Below are 20,631 nucleotides of genomic sequence, written 5' to 3' on the forward strand. Positions count from 1 at the left end.
GCTGGAGGCAAGGAACACCGGTGAGGTCGACGGGCACCGCTCAGGTACCAGAGAAGCAGCGGCGTTGGCGTCGGCGCCGGTGTCCACATCTACTACCATTCCTGTCGTCAGGAAACGAGAGTTGATGCAAAAAGTAAAACCCGGATAGGTGACAGCAATAGAATGAGTCGGGTAACCCAAAACTAAAACTGACCTAAGAGCGAATGCGGAACGCAAGAGAGACGTCTCGTCTGGGGTGATAAACACCAGAGAGGTCGACGGGCCCCGCTCAGGGTATCGGAGAATCAGTGGCGTCGGAGATAGATGACCTGTTGGGCTACAACCAGGGACCAAAACTGTGAACGCCGGCGACAACTTTCAAGGCTACATCACGGAAGTAGTGGTTGGTGAAGGCGGTGTCCGATCGCCACGAACAGGCTTCCCTGAACGACGGGATGGAACAGTATACCGTGAAGAACCAGTGTAAATACGATCGCCCTGATATCATTTTATTTCAGGTAATAGCCTTTGGGGGGAGGGTCCAATCCGGCGGCTCATACGCTTTAAGGATGACCGCCCGGAGCCACAGGGAAAAGTATTCCGGCTGACCAACGACAGCGACGAAGGGGAGACCGGCAGAAAAAGGTGTTTCCTAGACTTGCGGCAGTCTTTAGATCGTAGAATAACCTTCAGTGCCCTTACTGGGCATAATGATGCTCATCCTCATCCTCGGCACCCACACTGGACGAGGGGGGTGGGGACAAGGAATGATCTAACAGGCTGTCCTGGGAGTTGAGTCTTTACGCTGACGTCCCAGTACGGTCCATGATGAACGGTGCCCTGGGTACCGCATTCGAACCGGGCATGGGAGACGTCGAGGGCGTGCTGTACATGGACTCGAGCGGCAGTAGTCAAAACCAGTAGAAACACCCGTCTTCTACTTAAGGTCGTAGAAGGAAGACGAGGGGAGTGGTTCGAAGGGCGTTGAAGACCACATTCAGATCCAACGCAGGCGGTCCGAACTTGGTATTCAGGTCTTCAAGACTGAACGAGCGCAGCCAGGCCCGTAGGTCGGAAATTTTCGTCTTTCTCCGATCGCCCGGGATGGCCAGAACGGAGTAGATGGCGACCAGGTATGTGGGGGTGGTAAGCCCTTCAACCGACGGGTGCTACACAAGTACAGAAGGAACTGATCCAGAATCTGCGGTGACGCTGTCATCGGATCCTGGTGTTTGTCAGAACAAAATGCCTGGAACAAGCATAATTTATCAGCATACAGTCCCCCTGTAGATGGACGGTGGGCTGAAGCAATAGCCTTGGTCGCTCTAGCCGAATAGCCCTTGGCTTTCTGCATGTGTGTCAGGCGTGCAGACGATAACATGCGGGTATGAGGGTGTGGCAACAGACCGTGTGGTTGGACCACACCGGAAGTTCCAGGGGTTGTCTCTGGCTATGTTTCGGAGGTCGATAACCCAACTTCTGGCTGACCAATAAGGCGAGACCAAAGTCAATGGCAGTGGTCGAGTGGCCTGGATCTCTGAAGAACCGTGGGAGGGAGAACCGGAGTCGGAAAAGCGTACGCGCGTAATCCTTCTCAGGAACGATGGAAGGCTTCGACTGCCACAGCGATCGTATCCGGCACAGGTGGAATGGAAGACGACTGCTGGCCACATTCAGATATGAGGCAAACAGATCTAGGGTTGGGGTGTCGACCGTTTCACATAGTCTGGCCCGAGGCGCCGGAGAGCGTGAGGCGTCGGAGAGCTTGAGGCGCCTGGAACGCCGAAGATGGTGATTCTCTGGGGCGCCGGTCGAGTTTGTAGCGCCGGGAGAGGGGCGAGAACTCTGGGTCCGCAAACACCACACTACGGTGACGTCGTCAGTGGACACGATCAACAGGGCGTGACCGAGAATGCACTGTCAGCAAGTGCCGTCCTGGATAAGCATTTATCTCGAGGCTGTTGCTGTGCCTATGGTGTTGATCTCTGGATCACAGGTGGTCACAATGTGGGCTGGCGTGGGCCACTAGCCACTGACAAGGTGGCAGGGGAGGTAGTCAGCAACAGGGGTCTGCGATTGCGTACCGTCGGTACGATTCGGAAAAAGGTGTGATCGCCTGCGAGCCAACCTCAAGTAGAGGAAGTAAACCAGCTTCACAATCGACCGCCGGTACATCGACGTAACCGGGTAGTAGGAAGTCGAGGCAATATGGCCATTGCGCGAAGTAATGAGATCGTTTTCATCCCTGAAGCGGCGTATAAGTACTCCTGTTCTTATATCGAGGTGACGATGGAGGACGACAACACGATACGAGGCAGGTATGCAACAGGGGTCAGTGGGACGGCCGAGGGACTTTAAGTATCAAATCGACACTGTGTCCGGTAGTCAAGGCGGAAGATAGGAAGGTGTCGTAGTCGAAAAGATCAAACCGGACGGAGGAAGGCGATCTTTTCCATCCCTTGAACGCCTATAGGCGCTATCGTTCTTATAGCGAAGGGTTGATGAAACAAGGTTCCTCGTGACAGCCGTGTTGGTAGAGGAGGTCTAACATCCGTGCATGGATGGACTGCGACAGGCGCCTGGTTGAGTGGTATCACCAAGCGTACAGGTAGACATGGAAACCAATCTGTAGAAATACATGGCACCCCTTGCCATGGTAAGTTGACCTAAATCCGGTCGGAGTTGTTGACAGTCCGAGTACTTGACACGTGACATGTAAATCACCCTGCGCAGTAGCCGAGAAAACCGCCTTGGAGTCGGAACTGAGGTGCAAACTCCACACACAGACAATCCTCAATGAACTGTGTGAGAGACGATCAAGTGGTGTACCCGAGTTTTGCGATAAAACACGGAACCCCATGGGCGTCGTGGAAAACCCGGGGAGCGCCGAGGAAGAGTCTCTCTCAGGAACACTGGCGCTAGGGTAGGGTAGAACAGCGTTGATGTCTGCGATGTCGACGAAGTAAACTCTTTGTAAGTGGATGTCGTCGTCGAATCTGATACAGACGCTGTTCACATGACGCTCTGTTTCGATGGAAACCCGCAGGTCATCTCTCCGGAATCATAGCGCTTTAAACCACGGGATTATGGATAACGTCTCAGTGGGCAAGTTGAATCAGACCAACTGTCTATTGGTTGAAATGATTCCACCCAGGAAGTAGAACGATAGTCACGATCCCGAAGACCGACGGGAGAGTAGCGACAGGAGCGGCGACAGTTGTTTCACCATGCTTCTCCGTGTGACGAGTTATGAGACGGCAGCAAGAGAAGAGGGCAGTGGCGCCGGGGAGGCGATTGCCGATGGTGCCCCTTAAGCCGCAGTAGAAGATCGGATGGTCGGCTCGTTGATCTGAGCTTGATAAAGCTTGTTGATCTGAAGCTTGTTGAGCGCCGAAGACATCAGAGGATGCGGAGGCGCCGGAGCGCGGAGACATCAGAGGCGCCGGAGGCACCAAGACATCAGCGGCGCTGAGTCATCAGCTTGTCATGAACAAGTCATGAAGCTTGTTGAGCGCCGAGACATCAGCGGCGCCGAGTCATCGGAAGCGCCGAGTCATCAGAGGCGCCGGAGGCGCCGTGTCATCAGAGGCGCCGCGTCATCAGAGGCGCCGAGACATCGGAGGCGCCGTGTCATCAGAGGCGCCGAGTCATCAGAGGCGCCGAGACATCGGAGGCGCCGTGTCATCAGAGGCACCGTGTCATCAGAGGCGCCGAGTCATCAGAGGCGCCGAGACATCGGAGGCGCCGTGTCATCAGAGGCACCGTGTCATCAGAGGCGCCGAGTCATCAGAGGCGCCGGAGGCGCCGAGACATCGGAGGCGCCGGGGGCGCCGGAGACATCAGCGTTGACGGTGTTGGAGACCGTGAACGGTCGTATGTCGTGCCAGGGGAGGCAGACTCTACGTTGGGAGCGCTGGCTACGTTGGGAGCGCTGGAGCCGCCAGTGGAGTAGGAGACCGTGAACGGTCGTATGTCGTGCCATGGGAGGCAGACTCTACGTTGGGAGCCGCCGTGAAGCTCCGCTGAGCGCTGCTGCCGTCAACGTAGGTGGGGGTCGACGAGCACGTTGAGCGAGGTGTGTCCTGGATACTCGCTCATGAGCTGAAGGATCACAGCGACGAATGACTGCAACATCGGCACTGCCTTGTGAAAGTACAGGGCGTCGTACAATCACGGCAGAAAGGGGCGGCCCCGGCCAGATTTGTTCCCGCGGCAACAAGTGCAGCGAGGCAGAAAATCTGGAATTTAAGCAAAACATAACTATGTGGCAAAGCCACAAAGTGCGGGAAGCATAATGTGTGGCCAATCACAAAGTATGGGAAGCATAAAGTAACTCAAAAACAGTATATTTTATTAAAGTTTATGAGATAAACAAGTACGCTAAAAGGGAGCGAAAAGGCAAAGCCTTAAGCAAACACGTAACCATGTGGCAAAACCACAGAGTACGGGAGACATAATGTAACTCATAAACTTCGTATTATATTGAAGTTTATGAGAAGAAACAATTACGCTTAGAGGTAGCGAAAAGGCAAGGCTTTAAGCACACCAAAACAACATACATAAATGTAATGTATTACCCAAGCCAAAGAGAGAATTCAAAACGCAGAACACGACATTACGTGGCCACGTGGTGAATGGCCAAAATGGCGGGAAAGAAAACAAAATGGCGGAACAACATTGCGCCCGTAAATTACTGTGACGTGAGCCACAGACGAGCGATAAACGTTACAATTTACGAATGGGAAGACCCTAAGGTCACGGCCCATAACAGGTAACAATGTAGCAGCATATAATGAATGTAGAAACACGCAAAATATAAAAAACATATAATAAGCTTTAATTTCCACAAGGGATACAAAGTACGTCCGTCCGTGGAGGTGACAAAGCAGTTATGTCTTTTTCTGTGACGTCATGACTTCCGGGTCACGTGCCGACTGTGAGAGGGCGCTGCCTCCTGGGCTGGTTGGGACAACTTTCTTCAGCAGCTGGATCTCACACAGTTCGTCTCTCTGTCAAACATAGCAGTAAATGCAATACGGAGTAATACGGAGTAATGCAGGATAAGTTAAAAAATGAAATAGTTTTAGAATCTGGAAACCTTGTTTTACGATGTTTCCATACAAGGAATGAGAGAAGGAGCAAGAAATGCGTAGTGTGAGATAGGATAAGATTAATAAAAAAAAAACAAATGAGGCATTTCAACTTCATTTTTTCAACTGAAATAAAGTCAGGCCAGATTGTTTGATCTTTGGTAGTGGCTAAACCCCAACTGCCTACACTACATGACAGATGACAGATGAACACAACCCAGGAAATCAAATATAGGTTCTTAAATAGAATTGAAAGGGCCCTATGCACATGTTTTAAAGTGGTGCAGTGGTGCAGTGGTGCAGAAGAAACACTGCTGTTCTTAGCCTTATAGAAGTCACTGCATGACAGCCAGTTAGAGTGGGGAACAAAGGGCAGAGTGACCTCCCCTAGTTGTGTGGTACTCACTGTTGGCTCCCCGGTAGTACGATGCAGCTATACACTTGAACCTCTCCTGACCTGCTGTGTCCCATCTGTCAGTAAAACATGACCATTTATGTGTAGTGGGTAAATCCCTGATACCAAAATCAGTGTCAAAAATAAAGTTTCAGTTGGAATTATATTGCCTGTGGTCAATGTCTGACTGACTAATCACAAACCATAACATGTGATATATAAATGCACACATTCTTGGTAAACTATTAACATGATTAACTTGCAATTTTTAGGTACCTTTCTGAGAGATGATAATACTTTTATGACGACAGCATTTAAAAATGACATTGCATAATAAAGAGGTTTAATGGTCATCATGCTGCCATCCCTAACACACTTGCATGACAACTTCTATGTAACTGTCACCCATTCAAAAAATAATAACAATGCTTCAAAATTATTTTGACAGTTTCTCCTAAATTTCATGTGTCTACAATCTTTGAAATGCAGATCTTTGACATTTACTACATTAAACGGTACTGACAAACCAAGGATCATAATCAGGGCAAATCAGGGATTCAAATCCATGATCATAGGTTGCTGGCATATGAAAGGGAGGCAACTCTGCACAGCAAATTGAGGAGACTGGGCCGCCCGCTCCCAGTCATTGATATAAAAAACAGCATCTTACTTTGGCAGTAAAATTCTTAAAAAGACAGGACTGACTTGAACCAAATACCCAGAAAAACATCTCAATAACAATTGTTGCCCCTTGCCGACTGAGTGAGGTATGCTATGGCCTGAACAACTTACATCTGTAAGGTGAAGGGTGTGGACAAAATACTGAACTTCTCCACTTCAAAGTCAACGCCTATTGTGGCCTTGTAGTCTCGGTCAAACACGTCATGGCAGAACCTGGAACATGTGGCAGGGAACACTCAAACTGTGACAACAACTGACTACATCACTGATGCCTGTCAATAATCAAGTCAGACATATCAGGCATGTTAAGTAAGTTAAGTACGTCAATTCATAAAAAACAACAATGAATCGGCTGGGGTTAATAAATGTTATTTGGGGAGATTGAGGAATGAGTTTCTTAATATACAGAGCAATTTGTTTTTTGCTGCAAACAGACTGTACAGGCTCCAGTTGAATGACTTTTTCAGAGCTGTGTCATGTGAAGTCTCAATACACTGATAATTAAGGATGCTCATCTTTTTCAAATCTGAGTGTATTTTGACTGAGTATGGTTTGCACTGCTTCTAGCAATCTTCCCTTAAAAGTTGGTTTCACAAACCTTCCCCATGTTAGAAATCAAACAGATATTTAGCATGACGAGAGAACGTTTAAGGAACAACTAGGCTTCCCCACCATATCAAGCACATTCTGACAGCCTTTGTCCTAGGTGCATCTCACACAATCTCTCACCTGTTAACGAGGCAGGTCTTCCCAACAGCTACATCTCCCACCAGCACCGCCTTGGATATCTTCAACCTGCAACCACAAACACATCTTTCTGATAACCACGGCAAACACTTCACACCATTGGAACACAAAACTGTCAACTGTCAAAGTTTGATGGATGCACAAATATATTTATCAAATATAATCTGAAGTAAAATGGAGAATAGACAAATGTTTGTTTGTTTATTGTTTTAACGCCGCACTCAACAATATTCCAGCTATATGACAGCGGTCTGTAAATAATTGAGTATGGACCATTCAATCCACCTGATCTCATAAGTCGCCTTTTACGACAAGCATAGTCACCATTTACGGCAAGCATGGGTTGCTGAAGACCTAATCTACCCCGGGTACCCACGGGTAAAATAGATAAATGGGGTAACAAAGGGCCACCTGAAATATACAGGACAACTGTCTGTAAACAATAAAGTCAGATAAAAGAGTGGTTGATAATATGAGCAAACTCCCATGCTAGCAGTGTCTGGTGACACAATCGCCACTTATGCCAAACACAGGTTACTGGGAACAGCTTCTATCCTGGAAAGCCCATGGTGACTACAGGGGACAGGTGAGTCATATCTACCTACCCAACTCTTCCTGTTCTGTTTTCTGTACATGCTGCTTTCACCTTGGGGTGGAAGTTCATCTTCTGATAAGGTGTTGCATCCGGGTGGAAGGCCTGGAACAACATCATACATACAGACCAAGACGACACAGGACACGAGTGCCGGTCTCACCAGGCCGTACATACAGACCAGGACGACACAGGACACGAGTGCCGGTCTCACCAGGCCGTACATACAGACCAGGACGACACAGGACACGAGTGCCGGTCTCACCAGGCCGTACATACAGACCAGGACGACACAGGACACGAGTGCCGGTCTCACCAGGTCGTACATACAGACCAGGACGACACAGGACACTACGAGTGCCGGTCTCACCAGGCCGTACATACAGACCAGGACGACACAGGACACGAGTGCCGGTCTCACCAGGCCGTACATACAGACCAGGACGACACAGGACACGAGTGCCGGTCTCACCAGGCCGTACATACAGACCAGGACGACACAGGACACGAGTGCCGGTCTCACCAGGCCGTACATACAGACCAGGACGACACAGGACACTACGAGAGCCGGTCTCACCAGGTCATACATACAGACCAGGACGACACAGGACACTACGAGTGCCGGTCTCACCAGGTCGTACATACAGACCAGGACGACACAGGACACTACGAGTGCCGGTCTCACCAGGCCGTACATATAGACCAGGACGACACAGGACACTACGAGTGACGGTCTCATCAGGCCGTACATACAGACCAGGACGACACAGGACACTACGAGTGCCGGTCTCACCAGGTCGTACATACAGACCAGGACGACACAGTACAGTACGAGTGACGGTCTCACAAAGTCGTACATACAGACCAGGACAACACAGGACACGAGTGCCAGTCTCACCAGGTTGTACATACAGACCAGGACGACACAGGACACTTTACGAGTGCCAGTCTCACCAGGTTGTACATACAGACCAGGACGACACAGGACACTCTACGAGTTTTTGATTTTTGATTATGATAACATTAGAGACAGACCGAAAAACATTCATCATATTCAGTTCAGTTCTGAAAGATAATCAAGTTCAAACACTTTCTCTGACAACTTTCTCTGACAGTGTATCAATCACTTCAAAATCACACACTGCTGTGGACAGTACAAAAACAATTTGCTAAGGAACAGGATCATAAAATGCATTTAGTCTGGCATGTTTTTGTGGCTTGGACGATCGTAAGGGCAAACAAACCATTTGTTTTCATTCTCTACTTAGATGCATCTATAATGACTGCTTTTTTATTGCCAAAACCTTTAGCATGCCGTAGCTTAATTGTGATTTGTGAACATTTTGAAATTAAGACATACTACTATGAGTCCTAATTAAAATTGATGTCCTTACTTGAGGGAACTTGGAAATGACCCTGTCTTTGGCCACAGCCGACGTAATTGTACGACCTGCAGACATGACTCTGGTCACACAGCTGGGACAGTGGGGTACGGACGGATTGATTGCAGTAAGTCGTGCAAATGATCAATTCTGCATATCAACTGAAAAATAAAAGCTGAATTAAATTATTCAAATAAGCATTTTGTTTTCATGAAAACAGTATGTGTAATTTCATGAAAGACGAATCATGGCGGAACACTTTTTTTAACAGGTTCAGCATATCCCCTTGTTAAGGATGGGTAATGACTGAAGTAACCCCCATGCCAAAACAATCCCAAGCAAAAAACGCCCTGCATTGGTGAAAAGGTGGTTCTGTAACCTTTGCAGGTGAATTTTTGCAGGCAGGGCCATTTTCATCAACGATGACTGCAACGTGTTTGCCAGCATGGCCAAGGTGGATCTGTCTGGACCAGTAAAATATGAGGTTGTTTCAGACAGATTCTGTTTGATGGAGCCCTAACCTTGGAGAAAGTCAGTCAAGCTGTTGAGATGTCATAAAACAAGCTTATTACCATGCAATCGTTCACAGTCAACCACACATATATAAAAATTGACATACAACTATTATCATACAACATACACAACCAAAACATCACATGTTAAAAAACATTTGCATTCAGATTTAAGCAGTCAAGCATTCATTCTCTGTAACATTCAAGGAAAACACACACATACATTTATCAAGACAAATAATTCAATCACCATAGAGCCAGGTCTAGAAAGCCCTCTCACAGCTTGAATATAATGTCATCAGCTGTTCGTTAAATAAACATCTCCAATCTCCATCACAACTGTGTAAATAAATTGAAACAGTCTTTTCTTAAAGATTAGCATCGATCGATAGATAAATCCCATATGTTAATCTTATTGAAATAACATATTGCCCCACCAATTTATTTTCACTTGAGAAGGTGCTCTAGTTAAATACACATTTCAATTCTCAGTGTTTTCTTAAACATTGGCATATTTTCATATACAAGTAATTTATTGTTTATTGCATGGGGTTATTTCATATAACACAATTTATTTACCCATAGGGGTACAAATTCGTTTTGGGTACGAACTTACCAAAACCCGCTTATAAACTTTGTAGGAATTCTAAATTTACGAAAGCTGCTGTCCCTCTGGATGTTGCCAGTACAGAAGTATAGAAAGTTGTTGGACCTTTCAGTAACAACGGTAGTAAAAATAATAAAGGATTGAAATAAGAACAAATGTTGCCTTTACCCACAAAGGTAGGCGGCTTTTTCTTATCAATGTTGTCACATTTTCTCCTGATCTGATAACATGTGTTTACACCGTTAGTTGCATGTTGTCTTATAAATAAGGCAATGACGACCCGGTGAATCCTTGAAACACCATTAATATTTTCAATGAAACCGTCAATTTGCAATGAAAGTGGGTTTCTTCTACGAATTGGGTTAAAATTATAGTAACAGATCTGTTTCGAAACAGAACCTACTGTCTAACGTACATGGACGGATAATCTCCACAGAGCTCGTGTTCATGTGTTTGGAATTTAGCGGAAGCGGAACCGCTACACCTTTTCATGCGCAACAGAGTTCAGGAAACGGAAGCAAGTGCCCGTCCACCGTGGTCTAGCACGTGTAGCCCCAACTCGGTCTCTTTCACACCAACATGGCTGCTAAGAAGAAGCCAGCGGCAAGTGCGTACAAAACATGATATGTATCTGAAAAAATAAACGTTGTTCACAAGAAATAAGTACACTGATACCCTTTTTAATTATCGTACTTGTGGAAAGTAGTTTAATATGATGATAGAAGTGTCGCATCACGTTACAATCAAGCCCATAACAAATTGATAGGGTGAAGGCACATGTTGTTGGTTCTGAAAAAGCCCGATCGTACACACTTTGATAAAAGTTACTTCATGTATGAAAGTAAGAGCTATGTTGTTATTCACATCGGTAATGACGGTTGAATCGACCAATAAGAACTTGATGGTTTAAATCTAATTGTGCACGCGTGTGACGGATCATGCCTGTTATTTTGCTTTTTCAAATAGCACAGAGACATGGTTATGTGAGTGTACATACAGTCAGCAAATAGCATTGATTTCTTCCCGGTTCCTGTACCTGCGAGTGTACATACAGTCAGCAAATAGCATTGATTTCCTACCAGTTCTTGTACCTCTTGTCGCTTAATGATCCTGGGAAGAATGCTTTGTCCATCACGGTGTAGTGCAGAGTTATGTGATCTTGTTATTGGTCTTTGACTGGCACACTGGTCTATTGGGAGTCTGAGGATTTGTACCTACTCATTACAATGTCATGTGCCTGGAGTAGGTATAATAGTAAGGAGATTGACCATCCAAGTACACTTGTGCTACAATGGGTTGTTTTCAATATTTGTGGGTCAAATATATCCTCGCGTACTGTGTTTTCGAGGCCATAAATAGTATTTCCGATTATGTGTCTTACAACAATCCCAATACACTAAAATTACATTTTATCTTTGAGAACATTTATTTTTGCTAACACTGGATTATCAAATGACTATGTCTTGTTAATTTTATAGTGATAATGCTAAGCTGGACGAGTCGATCGGGTACCATCTTGTTACAGTCACATAATTTTGAGCCCCTCCATCAGGCCTCAAAGTTTAAGTATTTAACTAAGTAGCCATATGGCTGCAAGTATTTTTTTCCGGGTAGGCAGTGGTAAAATCAAGAAGTCGAGCCAATGTTGTAGGTATCCAAAAGCATTTGAAATTATCTTTTATGAAATAACTATTATATGTACAAGTCATAGCACTAGTCTTGGAATTGTATGTTGGTGAAAACTGTACATGCTGTACTTGAGTTTTGTTATTTGTGACACGAACAATGATACAATTTATGTTACTAGATTATATAGGTATATCCTTGCTTATCCAAAAAACTACTAACTAAAATAAAATACTAATTACCATAATATTTATGCATTTTTGATCATTGTTGACTTTAGGAGGAATTATTTGCAAGTACAATCGGTAGCAGAAATGTTTATTTTTGTGTCTACATATGTGTAGCAATAGAATTTAGTCACCACAAGATATTTTTGAAGATAGTCATTTGGCTACCTCTGAATTTTAGACAAATTGAAATTTTGGTTGCATTGGTGACCGTTTTAGTCGCAGCTTTGAGGCCTGTCCATGACATTCAAGTTTAAACTAGATGCACAACATGAACAGTCACATGACATTACAGTCAAGAAGTTTACAAACAGCAGCCGGGTGCATACTGTTGTTCTGATGCAAAGTTATCAGATGAAGTTTAATTAAGATGTGCATAAGTGTAAAAGTATGTTTTTGGGTATTCATTACTTACTGAATATCTCACCACCTTAAGCTTAATTTGTAACATAACTTCAGCAGCAAGTGGTGAACACTTTGAAGCCTTCAGTGGGCTTAAAAGCGTCTACCTTGATTGCATTTTTTAAGTGTATGGTTACATATTGTTTAGGGGCTTGAAAACTGAAATGAAAAGAGGTGAGGTTTGAAAACGTGACATGGGGATATTTAACCTGTGGCCCAAAGAACTGATGCTGTTATCTGATAGTAAAGAACACTCTACACAACACTATTGTTAATGAACGGCTTGAAAATGACCATGCTTGTTATTAAGATAGCTACGTCTAATAGCCCAGAGTGGTCTCTTTCTATCCATTGAGTAGATAGTTGTGTTAATATGGACTTAGCAGCCACGTTTCGCCATACAAAAAGATCTTGGGAAAGAGAATACGTCACCAGTGGAGACAGTCATGAAAGCCAAAGGGGTCCTGGTCACAATTCCAATGTTAACAGTAAATGATTAAGGGGGTGCCTCAAGTTCAGCATTCAAATACTATCACAGCACAATACATGGAACCAAGGACCCCCTTTAATTTTGAGCACTGCTTGCAGTATTGCATTGTTCGTGTTCTTGTAGAAAGAACATTTATTGAAATATTAGCTGCATTATGGAGAGAAATGAAAATAAAGAGAATCTTTCACATGTGAATTATCAACAGAGTTTTAGATATAAAGAGGGTGGCCCAGTCGTAAAAGGTGCTGCGATTCGCTGTGCAGAGTTTCGTCCCTTGGACACGCCAGAAACCTATGATTGTGGGTTCAAATCGCCCCAATTATTTTTCTAGGTTTGTCAGCACCATACCCGTGCTCGTGAGTTTCACCGAAGTGGAAAAGTCTGAGACCTGCATCACTACGGGCTTTCCTCCCACATTAAGCTGACACGCCGTGATATAACTGGAATAATGTTAAAAGCGGCGTTAAACACAACTCACTTAGATATAAAGGTAAATGTTACAATTGTTGTATAAGGAAGACCTATTTTAGAAATTTATTATATTTCATGATTAATATCACACCCACTGTTACAGAGGCCGACAAACCAAAAGCTGAGCCTGTCAAAAAGGCACCAGCAGCACCTAAAGGTGCCAAGGACAAGGCGCTTAAAGCAAAGAAAGCCGTCCTTCGTGGTGTACATGATAACAGAAACAGGAAAACCAGGACTTCGGTCAAATTCAGGAGGCCTAAGACCATGAAGTTGCCCAGAGCTCCCAGATATCCTCGTAAAAGCGTTGCACGAAGGGACAGGTAATTCCCATTGTAGAAAATCTAGAAATTACTTTTACAGTTGAGATACTGATCAGGATATGAACATTTGTGAACTATATTGGTATTACTTGGAAAGAATGGTTGCATCCATTTCATTGTTCAATCAACATGGTTGGGTGTTGAAATGGTGGTTACAATGCATGGATGCAACCTAACCAGAAAGATTTACTAAGAGTTTGATGAGTGCTCAGACCCTTAAAGATCCAGGTTAGAATAGGTTTTCAGCAACCCATGCTTGCTGTAACAGGCGTCTATTTTTGTACGAGTTTGGGTGGTCAGGCTTGCTGACTTTGTTGATGCATAACATCATATCCCAAATGTGTAGATGCTCATGATGTAAATCACTGGATTGTGTGGTCCGGACTCTATTGTTTTCAGACAGCCGTCATGAAGCTAAAATATTGCTCAGTGTGGCGTTAAACAACAAACGATGAGTGCACTTGTTGCAGCTATTATCTGGCTTCTTGTTCATTTATGTACTCATGCAAGTTTTATTTCTAAGAATTTAAGTTTTGTAGTTAGCCCAATTGTTACTAAAGATTGGTCTTTTATGCTGAAGCACAGTTTTCACAAAATGCTTTATTTTTTACTTATCCTGCATTACTCCTCAATGCATTCACTGCTTACATTACAACAATAAAAAGCAAGCACACAGCAATGGTATTGGGTAAAGAAAGTCCCACTCCTGCTTTTTATACGAACCAATTACCGGAGGCTATTGTGAGTATTGTAGCTGCTCCTAATTGTCAGGCGCCTGGGACATCCAGATCTATGATCCCAGTGACATCGGTGTCTGCATTTCCAGACGCCTTGATGGGGGATAGCGTAGGCGTTAGCCATGATCCAGTCATTGCGTCTCATAGACCTACGCCGAGCGCATCGCTTTCTTACCGCTAAACAGTCTACTGTCGGCTACAACTATGGCACAAGTGTTAGCGCCTACATAGGTGCCTAATGTGGCGTTTTGGAACAGCACATACATCCTTGGGCAGCGCAAGTACGCCAGCATGTACATGGACATCGGCGCATCACTCCTTATCGCCAAGGCAGGTCATCAAAGCCTTCTGATAGAGGAGGCGCTACGCACCGGTTCCTCTGTGAAGTGGAATACGCATCTAGGCTTAGCACAAGTACTCGGATGGGTAGCAGACCGTCTCATGTCAGTGGCGCCCTCCCCTGGTAACAGGGTGGATAAAAGGGACACCATATGGTCACATCCTACATCGTTGCCAGCGGATCCGAGGTGACAGACATGATAAGATCATTGGCCATGTACTTCTCCAAGCTTACACTTGCTCCGTCATTTAAGCCACCCATGTTTATGAAGGATGATTTTCCTATCCTATCCATGCGGTTGCGGTCGCAGCCCAAGCTCATAGTTCAGATGAGAACATTCAAAGGATGACAAACTCGTCAGGACCAACCACCCTCAAGTTACAAGGTGATTTGCGTTCATAGAAACGGAAATCAGCTGTGTACTGAAACCTTTGTCAGCACCAAAATCGTCAACGCATGAGGTGGATCAGGATCTATCAGAGGATAACCCTATCTGATTACACCATTTCCAAACTATGGCTAATTTCCAACAGCGTCAGATTGTCCATGAGAAACCATCTTAAGGCAGCTCTTACCGTCACACGCAGACTTGGTTGTTTAGCGCTTTCCAACCGGGACACTGAGTTCAAGCTGCTACATCAGCCTTGGTCATCTACTTCCCTGTCCAATGAACATATCAAAGGCCAAAGTTCCCAATAAGCCTAGACGTGTGTCGCTCAAGGAAGGCCAAGACCAGGATTCCCTGGGCGTGGCAGAGGCAACCTCAAGCTTATCAATCCTGTCGTGGTAAATACCAGGGCAGGGGAGGTGATAGGAGGGGTAAACGCTGAAGTGTTGGTCTGCCATGACTGGTGACTCCCCCATAGGCAGGAGACTGAATCTGTTCTGGAAAAACTGGACCATTCTCAAGGATGCTTACATACTCAACGTACTATAGACTGTTACGGTCTAGTCATCGAGGTAACTCCACTGTTGACCACAGCTCCTTTGCTTTGGAATTATCCAAGAAAGCAACATCTGCTATTAAAATCCAACATACATACTGTTGGTGAAAGGAGCTGTAGAGATGGTTCACACCCCATAGTTAACACTGGGGTTTTATTCTCACACCTGCCTGGTACCCATGAAGGACTTGGACAAGACGAGAATGATCCACAATCTCCCCATGTTCAACGAACGTTATCTGAAGTGTCCACCTTGTTACCGCCTCATCACGTTGAGACTGCTTAGAACCAGCATCAATGTTTTCATCCGCCGCTCCAACGCTCAACATGGTTCGAGGAAGCAGTTATTTATACCTGTGTCTCCTACATCCACGACCGAAGGTAGTCGCAACACCATATCTCTATGGTTATGCGCAGTCATCCTCAGGCTTACGAGATCACCAAACTGGATCTTCCGAGGGCGAGTAATCCTCACGAGATCAGGGCGTTGATGTGAGGAAGGTGACTTGTCATCAAGGTCATATGACAGTGGCGATGGTCCGTATAAAAAACAGGAGTTTGAATAATTCTCACATGATCAGGCCGTTGGCATTTCATAGCAACTGTTCTATTAGAATGATCATGGAAGGATGTTTTTGGAGGTCAGACACAGTTTTTGCTAGTCATTACCTTTGCGATGTGACTCTCGAGGAAGTCGGAAAGGCATGCAAAGTTTTGGTCCTCTGATAGTAGGCCAGCAGGTTACCTATACAGAGCCAGTCTACTGAGATTCGGCCAGTGCAAGAAAATTAGACAATCATTTTTGTCAGGCCTTGGCTCTATGACATAGTAAGTGAAGAATTAGGTACCTAGCTAATATTTTCTTTATTACTAAATATGTATGCGGAACAGATGCAATATGAATAATGCAGGATAAGTAAAATAATTTTGTAAAATCTAAATATTTTTTACATTTGTATACTTATCCTGCATTACTACGTTTAAGGACCCACCTGTCGAAGACTTGCCTCCCCACTTTGGCTTCAGAAACCTCAAAAGTATGTGTTTTAAGCTAGGGTGACAGGCAGTGATTTGAGGAAGGTGACTTGTCATAAAGGTCCGATGACAGTGGCGATGGAGTGGGACTTTGAAACAATTTTTTTTCTTCACCCAAGACCATCGCTGTGTGCTGTCTTTTTGTTGTTGTAAGGTAAGCAGTGACTGCATTAAAAGGAATAATGCAGGATAAGTATACAAATGTAAAAAAAAATTTACTAGATTAGATTTTACTAATTCTAATTTCCTTCTGGTAATTCCTTCAGGTTGGACAGATACAAGATTGTGAAGTTCCCCCTGACCACTGAGTCTGCCATGAAGAAGATCGAAGACAACAACACTCTGGTGTTCATCGTGGACAAGCGAGCCAACAAGCCCCTCATCAAGAGCTCCGTCAAGAAGCTGTATGATATTGAAGTCGCTAAAGTAAACACTTTGGTCAGGTATGTACTCTTTTATTTCCTGTCTGCATGAGTGTAAGAAGTAAGCATACACGTGGGGGGCGGTGGGGTAGCCTAGTGATTAAAGCGTTTGCTTGTCACGCCAGAAACCCAATGTGAATTCCATTTCTGGTGTCCCTTGCCGTGATACTGCTGGAATATTGCTAAAAAGAGGTGTAAACCATACTCACTCTAATACAATGCATGTCATCATATCCCAATTGCATGGATGGATGCTCATGATGTCAATCACTGGATTGTCTGGTCCAATCGATTATTTACAGTCAGCAGTCATATGGCTGGAATATTGCTGAGTGCAGCATTAAACAACAACAAACACTCACTCTAATCCACATGACCTCTGGAGGAATTCAGGGTCAGAATAGATCACCAGTACCCCATGCTTGTTGTAAATATGGGTCGGGTGGTCAGACTTTGTCAATTACCTGACGTCAAACCTCCGTGAATGCTTTCATTCACTGAAATCGAAATAGTGACATTGCTGGAATATTACTGATGCTTTAATCAACATTCCCTCACTAATACAAATGATTGATTTACTTTACATAGAAGTAAAGGATTCATGTTTGTTCTTCTCATTGTTTGATGCCCTCATTTAGTCTCTGATGAGTGTCATGGTAACTGAAACAAGGTTTATTTTTGGTAATTTAACTTGCTTGGCCATGTTAGCATAACATTTGGCCTGAAACAGCAGGTTTTTTTTGTCTATTATAGTCTGTACATAGTTGCGAAGATAGCACATATATTTGGTTCAGCATGATTTTACTTCCTATATTTATAAAGCATTGGATGGTTCTATTGAAAGGATGAATTCACAATTCAAGGGGGACAATCTATTTCTCCAATAACCACATCTTTACTGACATTGTTCAAATGCAGATGTAGATTTGATTTTAACTGTCTGTGAAATAGGCGTGATATTTTTGTCTTTTATTTTCAGACCTGATGGGGAGAAGAAAGCTTACGTGAGGCTAGCATCAGATTATGATGCTCTGGATGTTGCAAACAAGGCAAGTTCAGCATGTTGATAAATATATCTAAGAGTGGCATTAGAAGTTTGAGATTTAGTGGCAAGATGGTAGGGACGGTTAGTTTCTGTGTTGCAATTGTTGTGACATTTGATGTAAACACATGGTCAGGGCATGTTTCAGACAGGTGAGAAACATGGGTGTTTGTGTGGCAATGGAAGCTGGAATCTCATTAGGCTGTGAACGTGCTGGCTTCCCTCTTCCTGGATCTTGAATGTATTCATAGGTGGTGGATGCCCCTGGTCTATAGTTTTCTATGTAGTATTGATGGGTATCAAATGTACAAGGAAGGTTTGTTACTGACCATGTGAAGCAGGAAATGTATGGACATTTGTAAAAATTGCTTCTTTCATCACATCACTTAGTATGTGTATGCTCATCTGCTTGCTTGATAACACAATCATTATTGAAAAGCATGAATTTTGTTTGTTCTGTGTCAATTATGATAAATAGTCTTAAGCCTCAATTGGGCAGGGGTGCACTGCAATTCACTGTGCAGAGTTGTGTTCCTTGGTCACCCCAGAAACCTATGGTCGTGCTATGGCACTGATTGTTTCTGGGTTTGTCAGGACCATATCCTTGCTCGTGGGTTTCACCAAAGTCGTAGATGTGTGAGACCAGCGTCACTTGGAGCTGTCCTCCCACATGAAGCTGACATGCCCTGATATAAGTGGAATACTGTTGAAAGCGGGGTTTAACGAAACTCACTCAAAGTGAAGGCAGACACTTAAAATGTCTGAAACTGAGAAATGTTTAACACAGGTTAACTCCCTCAATACTTGGGCAAACTGATTATTAAAGGCATGAAACTAATAATACGAAGAACTAGTTCCTAATCAGCAACATATTTGCAAATGATTCATCCATGACATGTGGGCTATTTTCATATTTCTTTGGTTATCCTAGTTTTGCATTTACTTATTACACCTTCTTTTCTTTACAGATTGGCATCATCTAAGCAGTGGAAACTATAAAAGGGGAAATTAAAAAAATACAAAAGACACATTATTTTGCTTATTTTGTCCACAATTTTTGTCTTGTTTGAAATGGAAAATGTGCACACCATTCCTTTTGGAACGGACTAAGTATGGATGTATATTAGTATCCCGCACCGTAAAGGTGGGGATTGGTTATGCTTTGTTTCCATATCATAACTCAAAAGACAGTTCGATATTTCATGATCGAACTTCGCACTGATATCAGTCTAGCCATGAACTGGTGATTTGTCTTTCAGGTTTTCATGACAACAAATTCAAATCAGTGAACCATTGCATTCCCTGTTTTTTTTGTCACCTATTCATCAAGTGATCAGCAGAGCAAGGGAGGGTCAGTTGTCTTAGGTTCTGCAATTCGGTGTGCAGAGTTGTATCCCTTGGTGACACTAGAAACACATGAATGTGGGTTCGAATCACGGTTCACCCTGAACATCTAATCTCTACTTCATTACTCTTGTTTTTCCAAAAAGCTCTATCCAATCTGTCAGCAAGTTAGGGACGGGGAAATATATTTGTGAGAAAGAGCTGTCCAACAGAGTTATATATTAGAAGAAGAAATAAAATGATAAAAAGAACTTTTTCATAGGGAATGGGTGTAGGGTCGTCCAGTGGTAAAAGCGTTATATGTTTGAACCCCTTTCCTGCTTTGAGGTCCCGTTCGGCATTATTTCATTTGTGTGATGTCAGCCTGTAAACATCTGCCGGGCGGGCGGCATCATCACTGACCATCAGAGTTCCTCATCTGTCTGGTCTTGCGACTGACCTACGGAGCAGCTACCCGTCGGGAATAGGCCCGAGGCCTTCATGTTGCTGAAGTCGTAATAGTGTTGAGAGGGACCCAGGAATTCGCAGGGCCGAGTTGCACGGCCTCAGGTGTGTCGGTGTCTTGTGGATAGGGTTTTACCCTAAGCCGTGGTCTGGTCCAGGATGCTGCAATATTGCCGTCTGGGACGTTAAACAACAAACAACAATCGCCCAGTCCAAGTGAGAAGATTGGATAATCAAGGATTTGCAGTGTTTGTATATCCGTCCTACTGTATAGCCTGCAACAAAAGTTTGTGTTTGGTTATGAAGTACGTCACAACGTTTGTTTTCAACATGAAAAGGATCCCGGGTCTTATTACATAGAAAAATGAAAGGGGATAAGGAAATCATCGCCTATGAATATGATTTTTCCGGGTACAATTGTAGCAGAATTCTTAAAAAAATCCTGATGTTGCAAAACAATGTCACTTATAGCATCGACCTACGAGGGGCGTTCAATAAGTTTTGCAACTTCAATATAAGACCAAGTCGCAGAATATCTTTTGCACTTTTATTTTTCAGTATAATCTCCATTCACCTCAATACACTTATTCCATTTGTCCTTCAAGCTTTTAATACCACTTTTATAGAAATCCGCAGATTGGCCCTCTAACCACGCCTCTGTGGCAGCCTTTATGTCCTCGTCATCCTGGAAGCGTCTTCCACGTAGGGCAGATTTCATTTGCCGGAACAGGAAATAGTCACTGGGGGCTAAGTCTGGGCTGAAAAGTACAGTTAAATCACCCACCCTACAATAATAGCCGAAA

The 20,631-nt window shown here is 44.3% G+C and overlaps 2 protein-coding genes across 4 annotated transcripts in view; one reads left to right on the forward strand and one right to left on the reverse strand.

Annotated features, from left to right (window-relative positions):
• Positions 1-10,467, reverse strand: part of LOC124147740 (ras-related protein Rab-34-like) — a 34,904-nt gene extending 24,437 nt beyond the window's left edge. The window contains exons 1-7 of one of the 3 annotated variants that reach the window (XM_046518490.2): positions 10,400-10,454; positions 9,628-9,716; positions 8,878-9,026; positions 7,497-7,588; positions 6,874-6,939; positions 6,256-6,357; positions 5,476-5,540 (exon numbers count right to left, since the gene is read on the reverse strand). In XM_046518490.2, coding sequence (XP_046374446.1) covers positions 5,476-5,540; positions 6,256-6,357; positions 6,874-6,939; positions 7,497-7,588; positions 8,878-8,943 — 391 coding nt within the window. In that variant the 5' untranslated portion in view covers positions 8,944-9,026; positions 9,628-9,716; positions 10,400-10,454. Of the gene's footprint in view, positions 1-5,475; positions 5,541-6,255; positions 6,358-6,873; positions 6,940-7,496; positions 7,589-8,877; positions 9,027-9,627; positions 9,717-10,387 lie in introns of all 3 variants that reach the window. The other 2 variants (XM_046518491.2, XM_046518492.2) reach the window with 2 other exon arrangements.
• LOC124147741 (60S ribosomal protein L23a-like) lies at positions 10,461-19,068 on the forward strand. Its single transcript, XM_046518493.2, has 5 exons — positions 10,461-10,591; positions 13,304-13,520; positions 16,843-17,019; positions 17,978-18,047; positions 19,009-19,068. Exons 1-5 carry the CDS (start codon positions 10,564-10,566, stop codon positions 19,021-19,023), a joined length of 507 nt encoding a protein of 168 aa, XP_046374449.1. The 5' UTR covers positions 10,461-10,563; the 3' UTR covers positions 19,024-19,068.
• Positions 19,069-20,631: the final 1,563 nt, after the last annotated feature.

Source organism: Haliotis rufescens, unplaced genomic scaffold (genome assembly GCF_023055435.1).
Source record: "Haliotis rufescens isolate VD_foot unplaced genomic scaffold, xgHalRufe1.0.p SCAF_36, whole genome shotgun sequence".
In the NCBI taxonomy this organism is placed as follows: domain Eukaryota; kingdom Metazoa; phylum Mollusca; class Gastropoda; order Lepetellida; family Haliotidae; genus Haliotis; species Haliotis rufescens.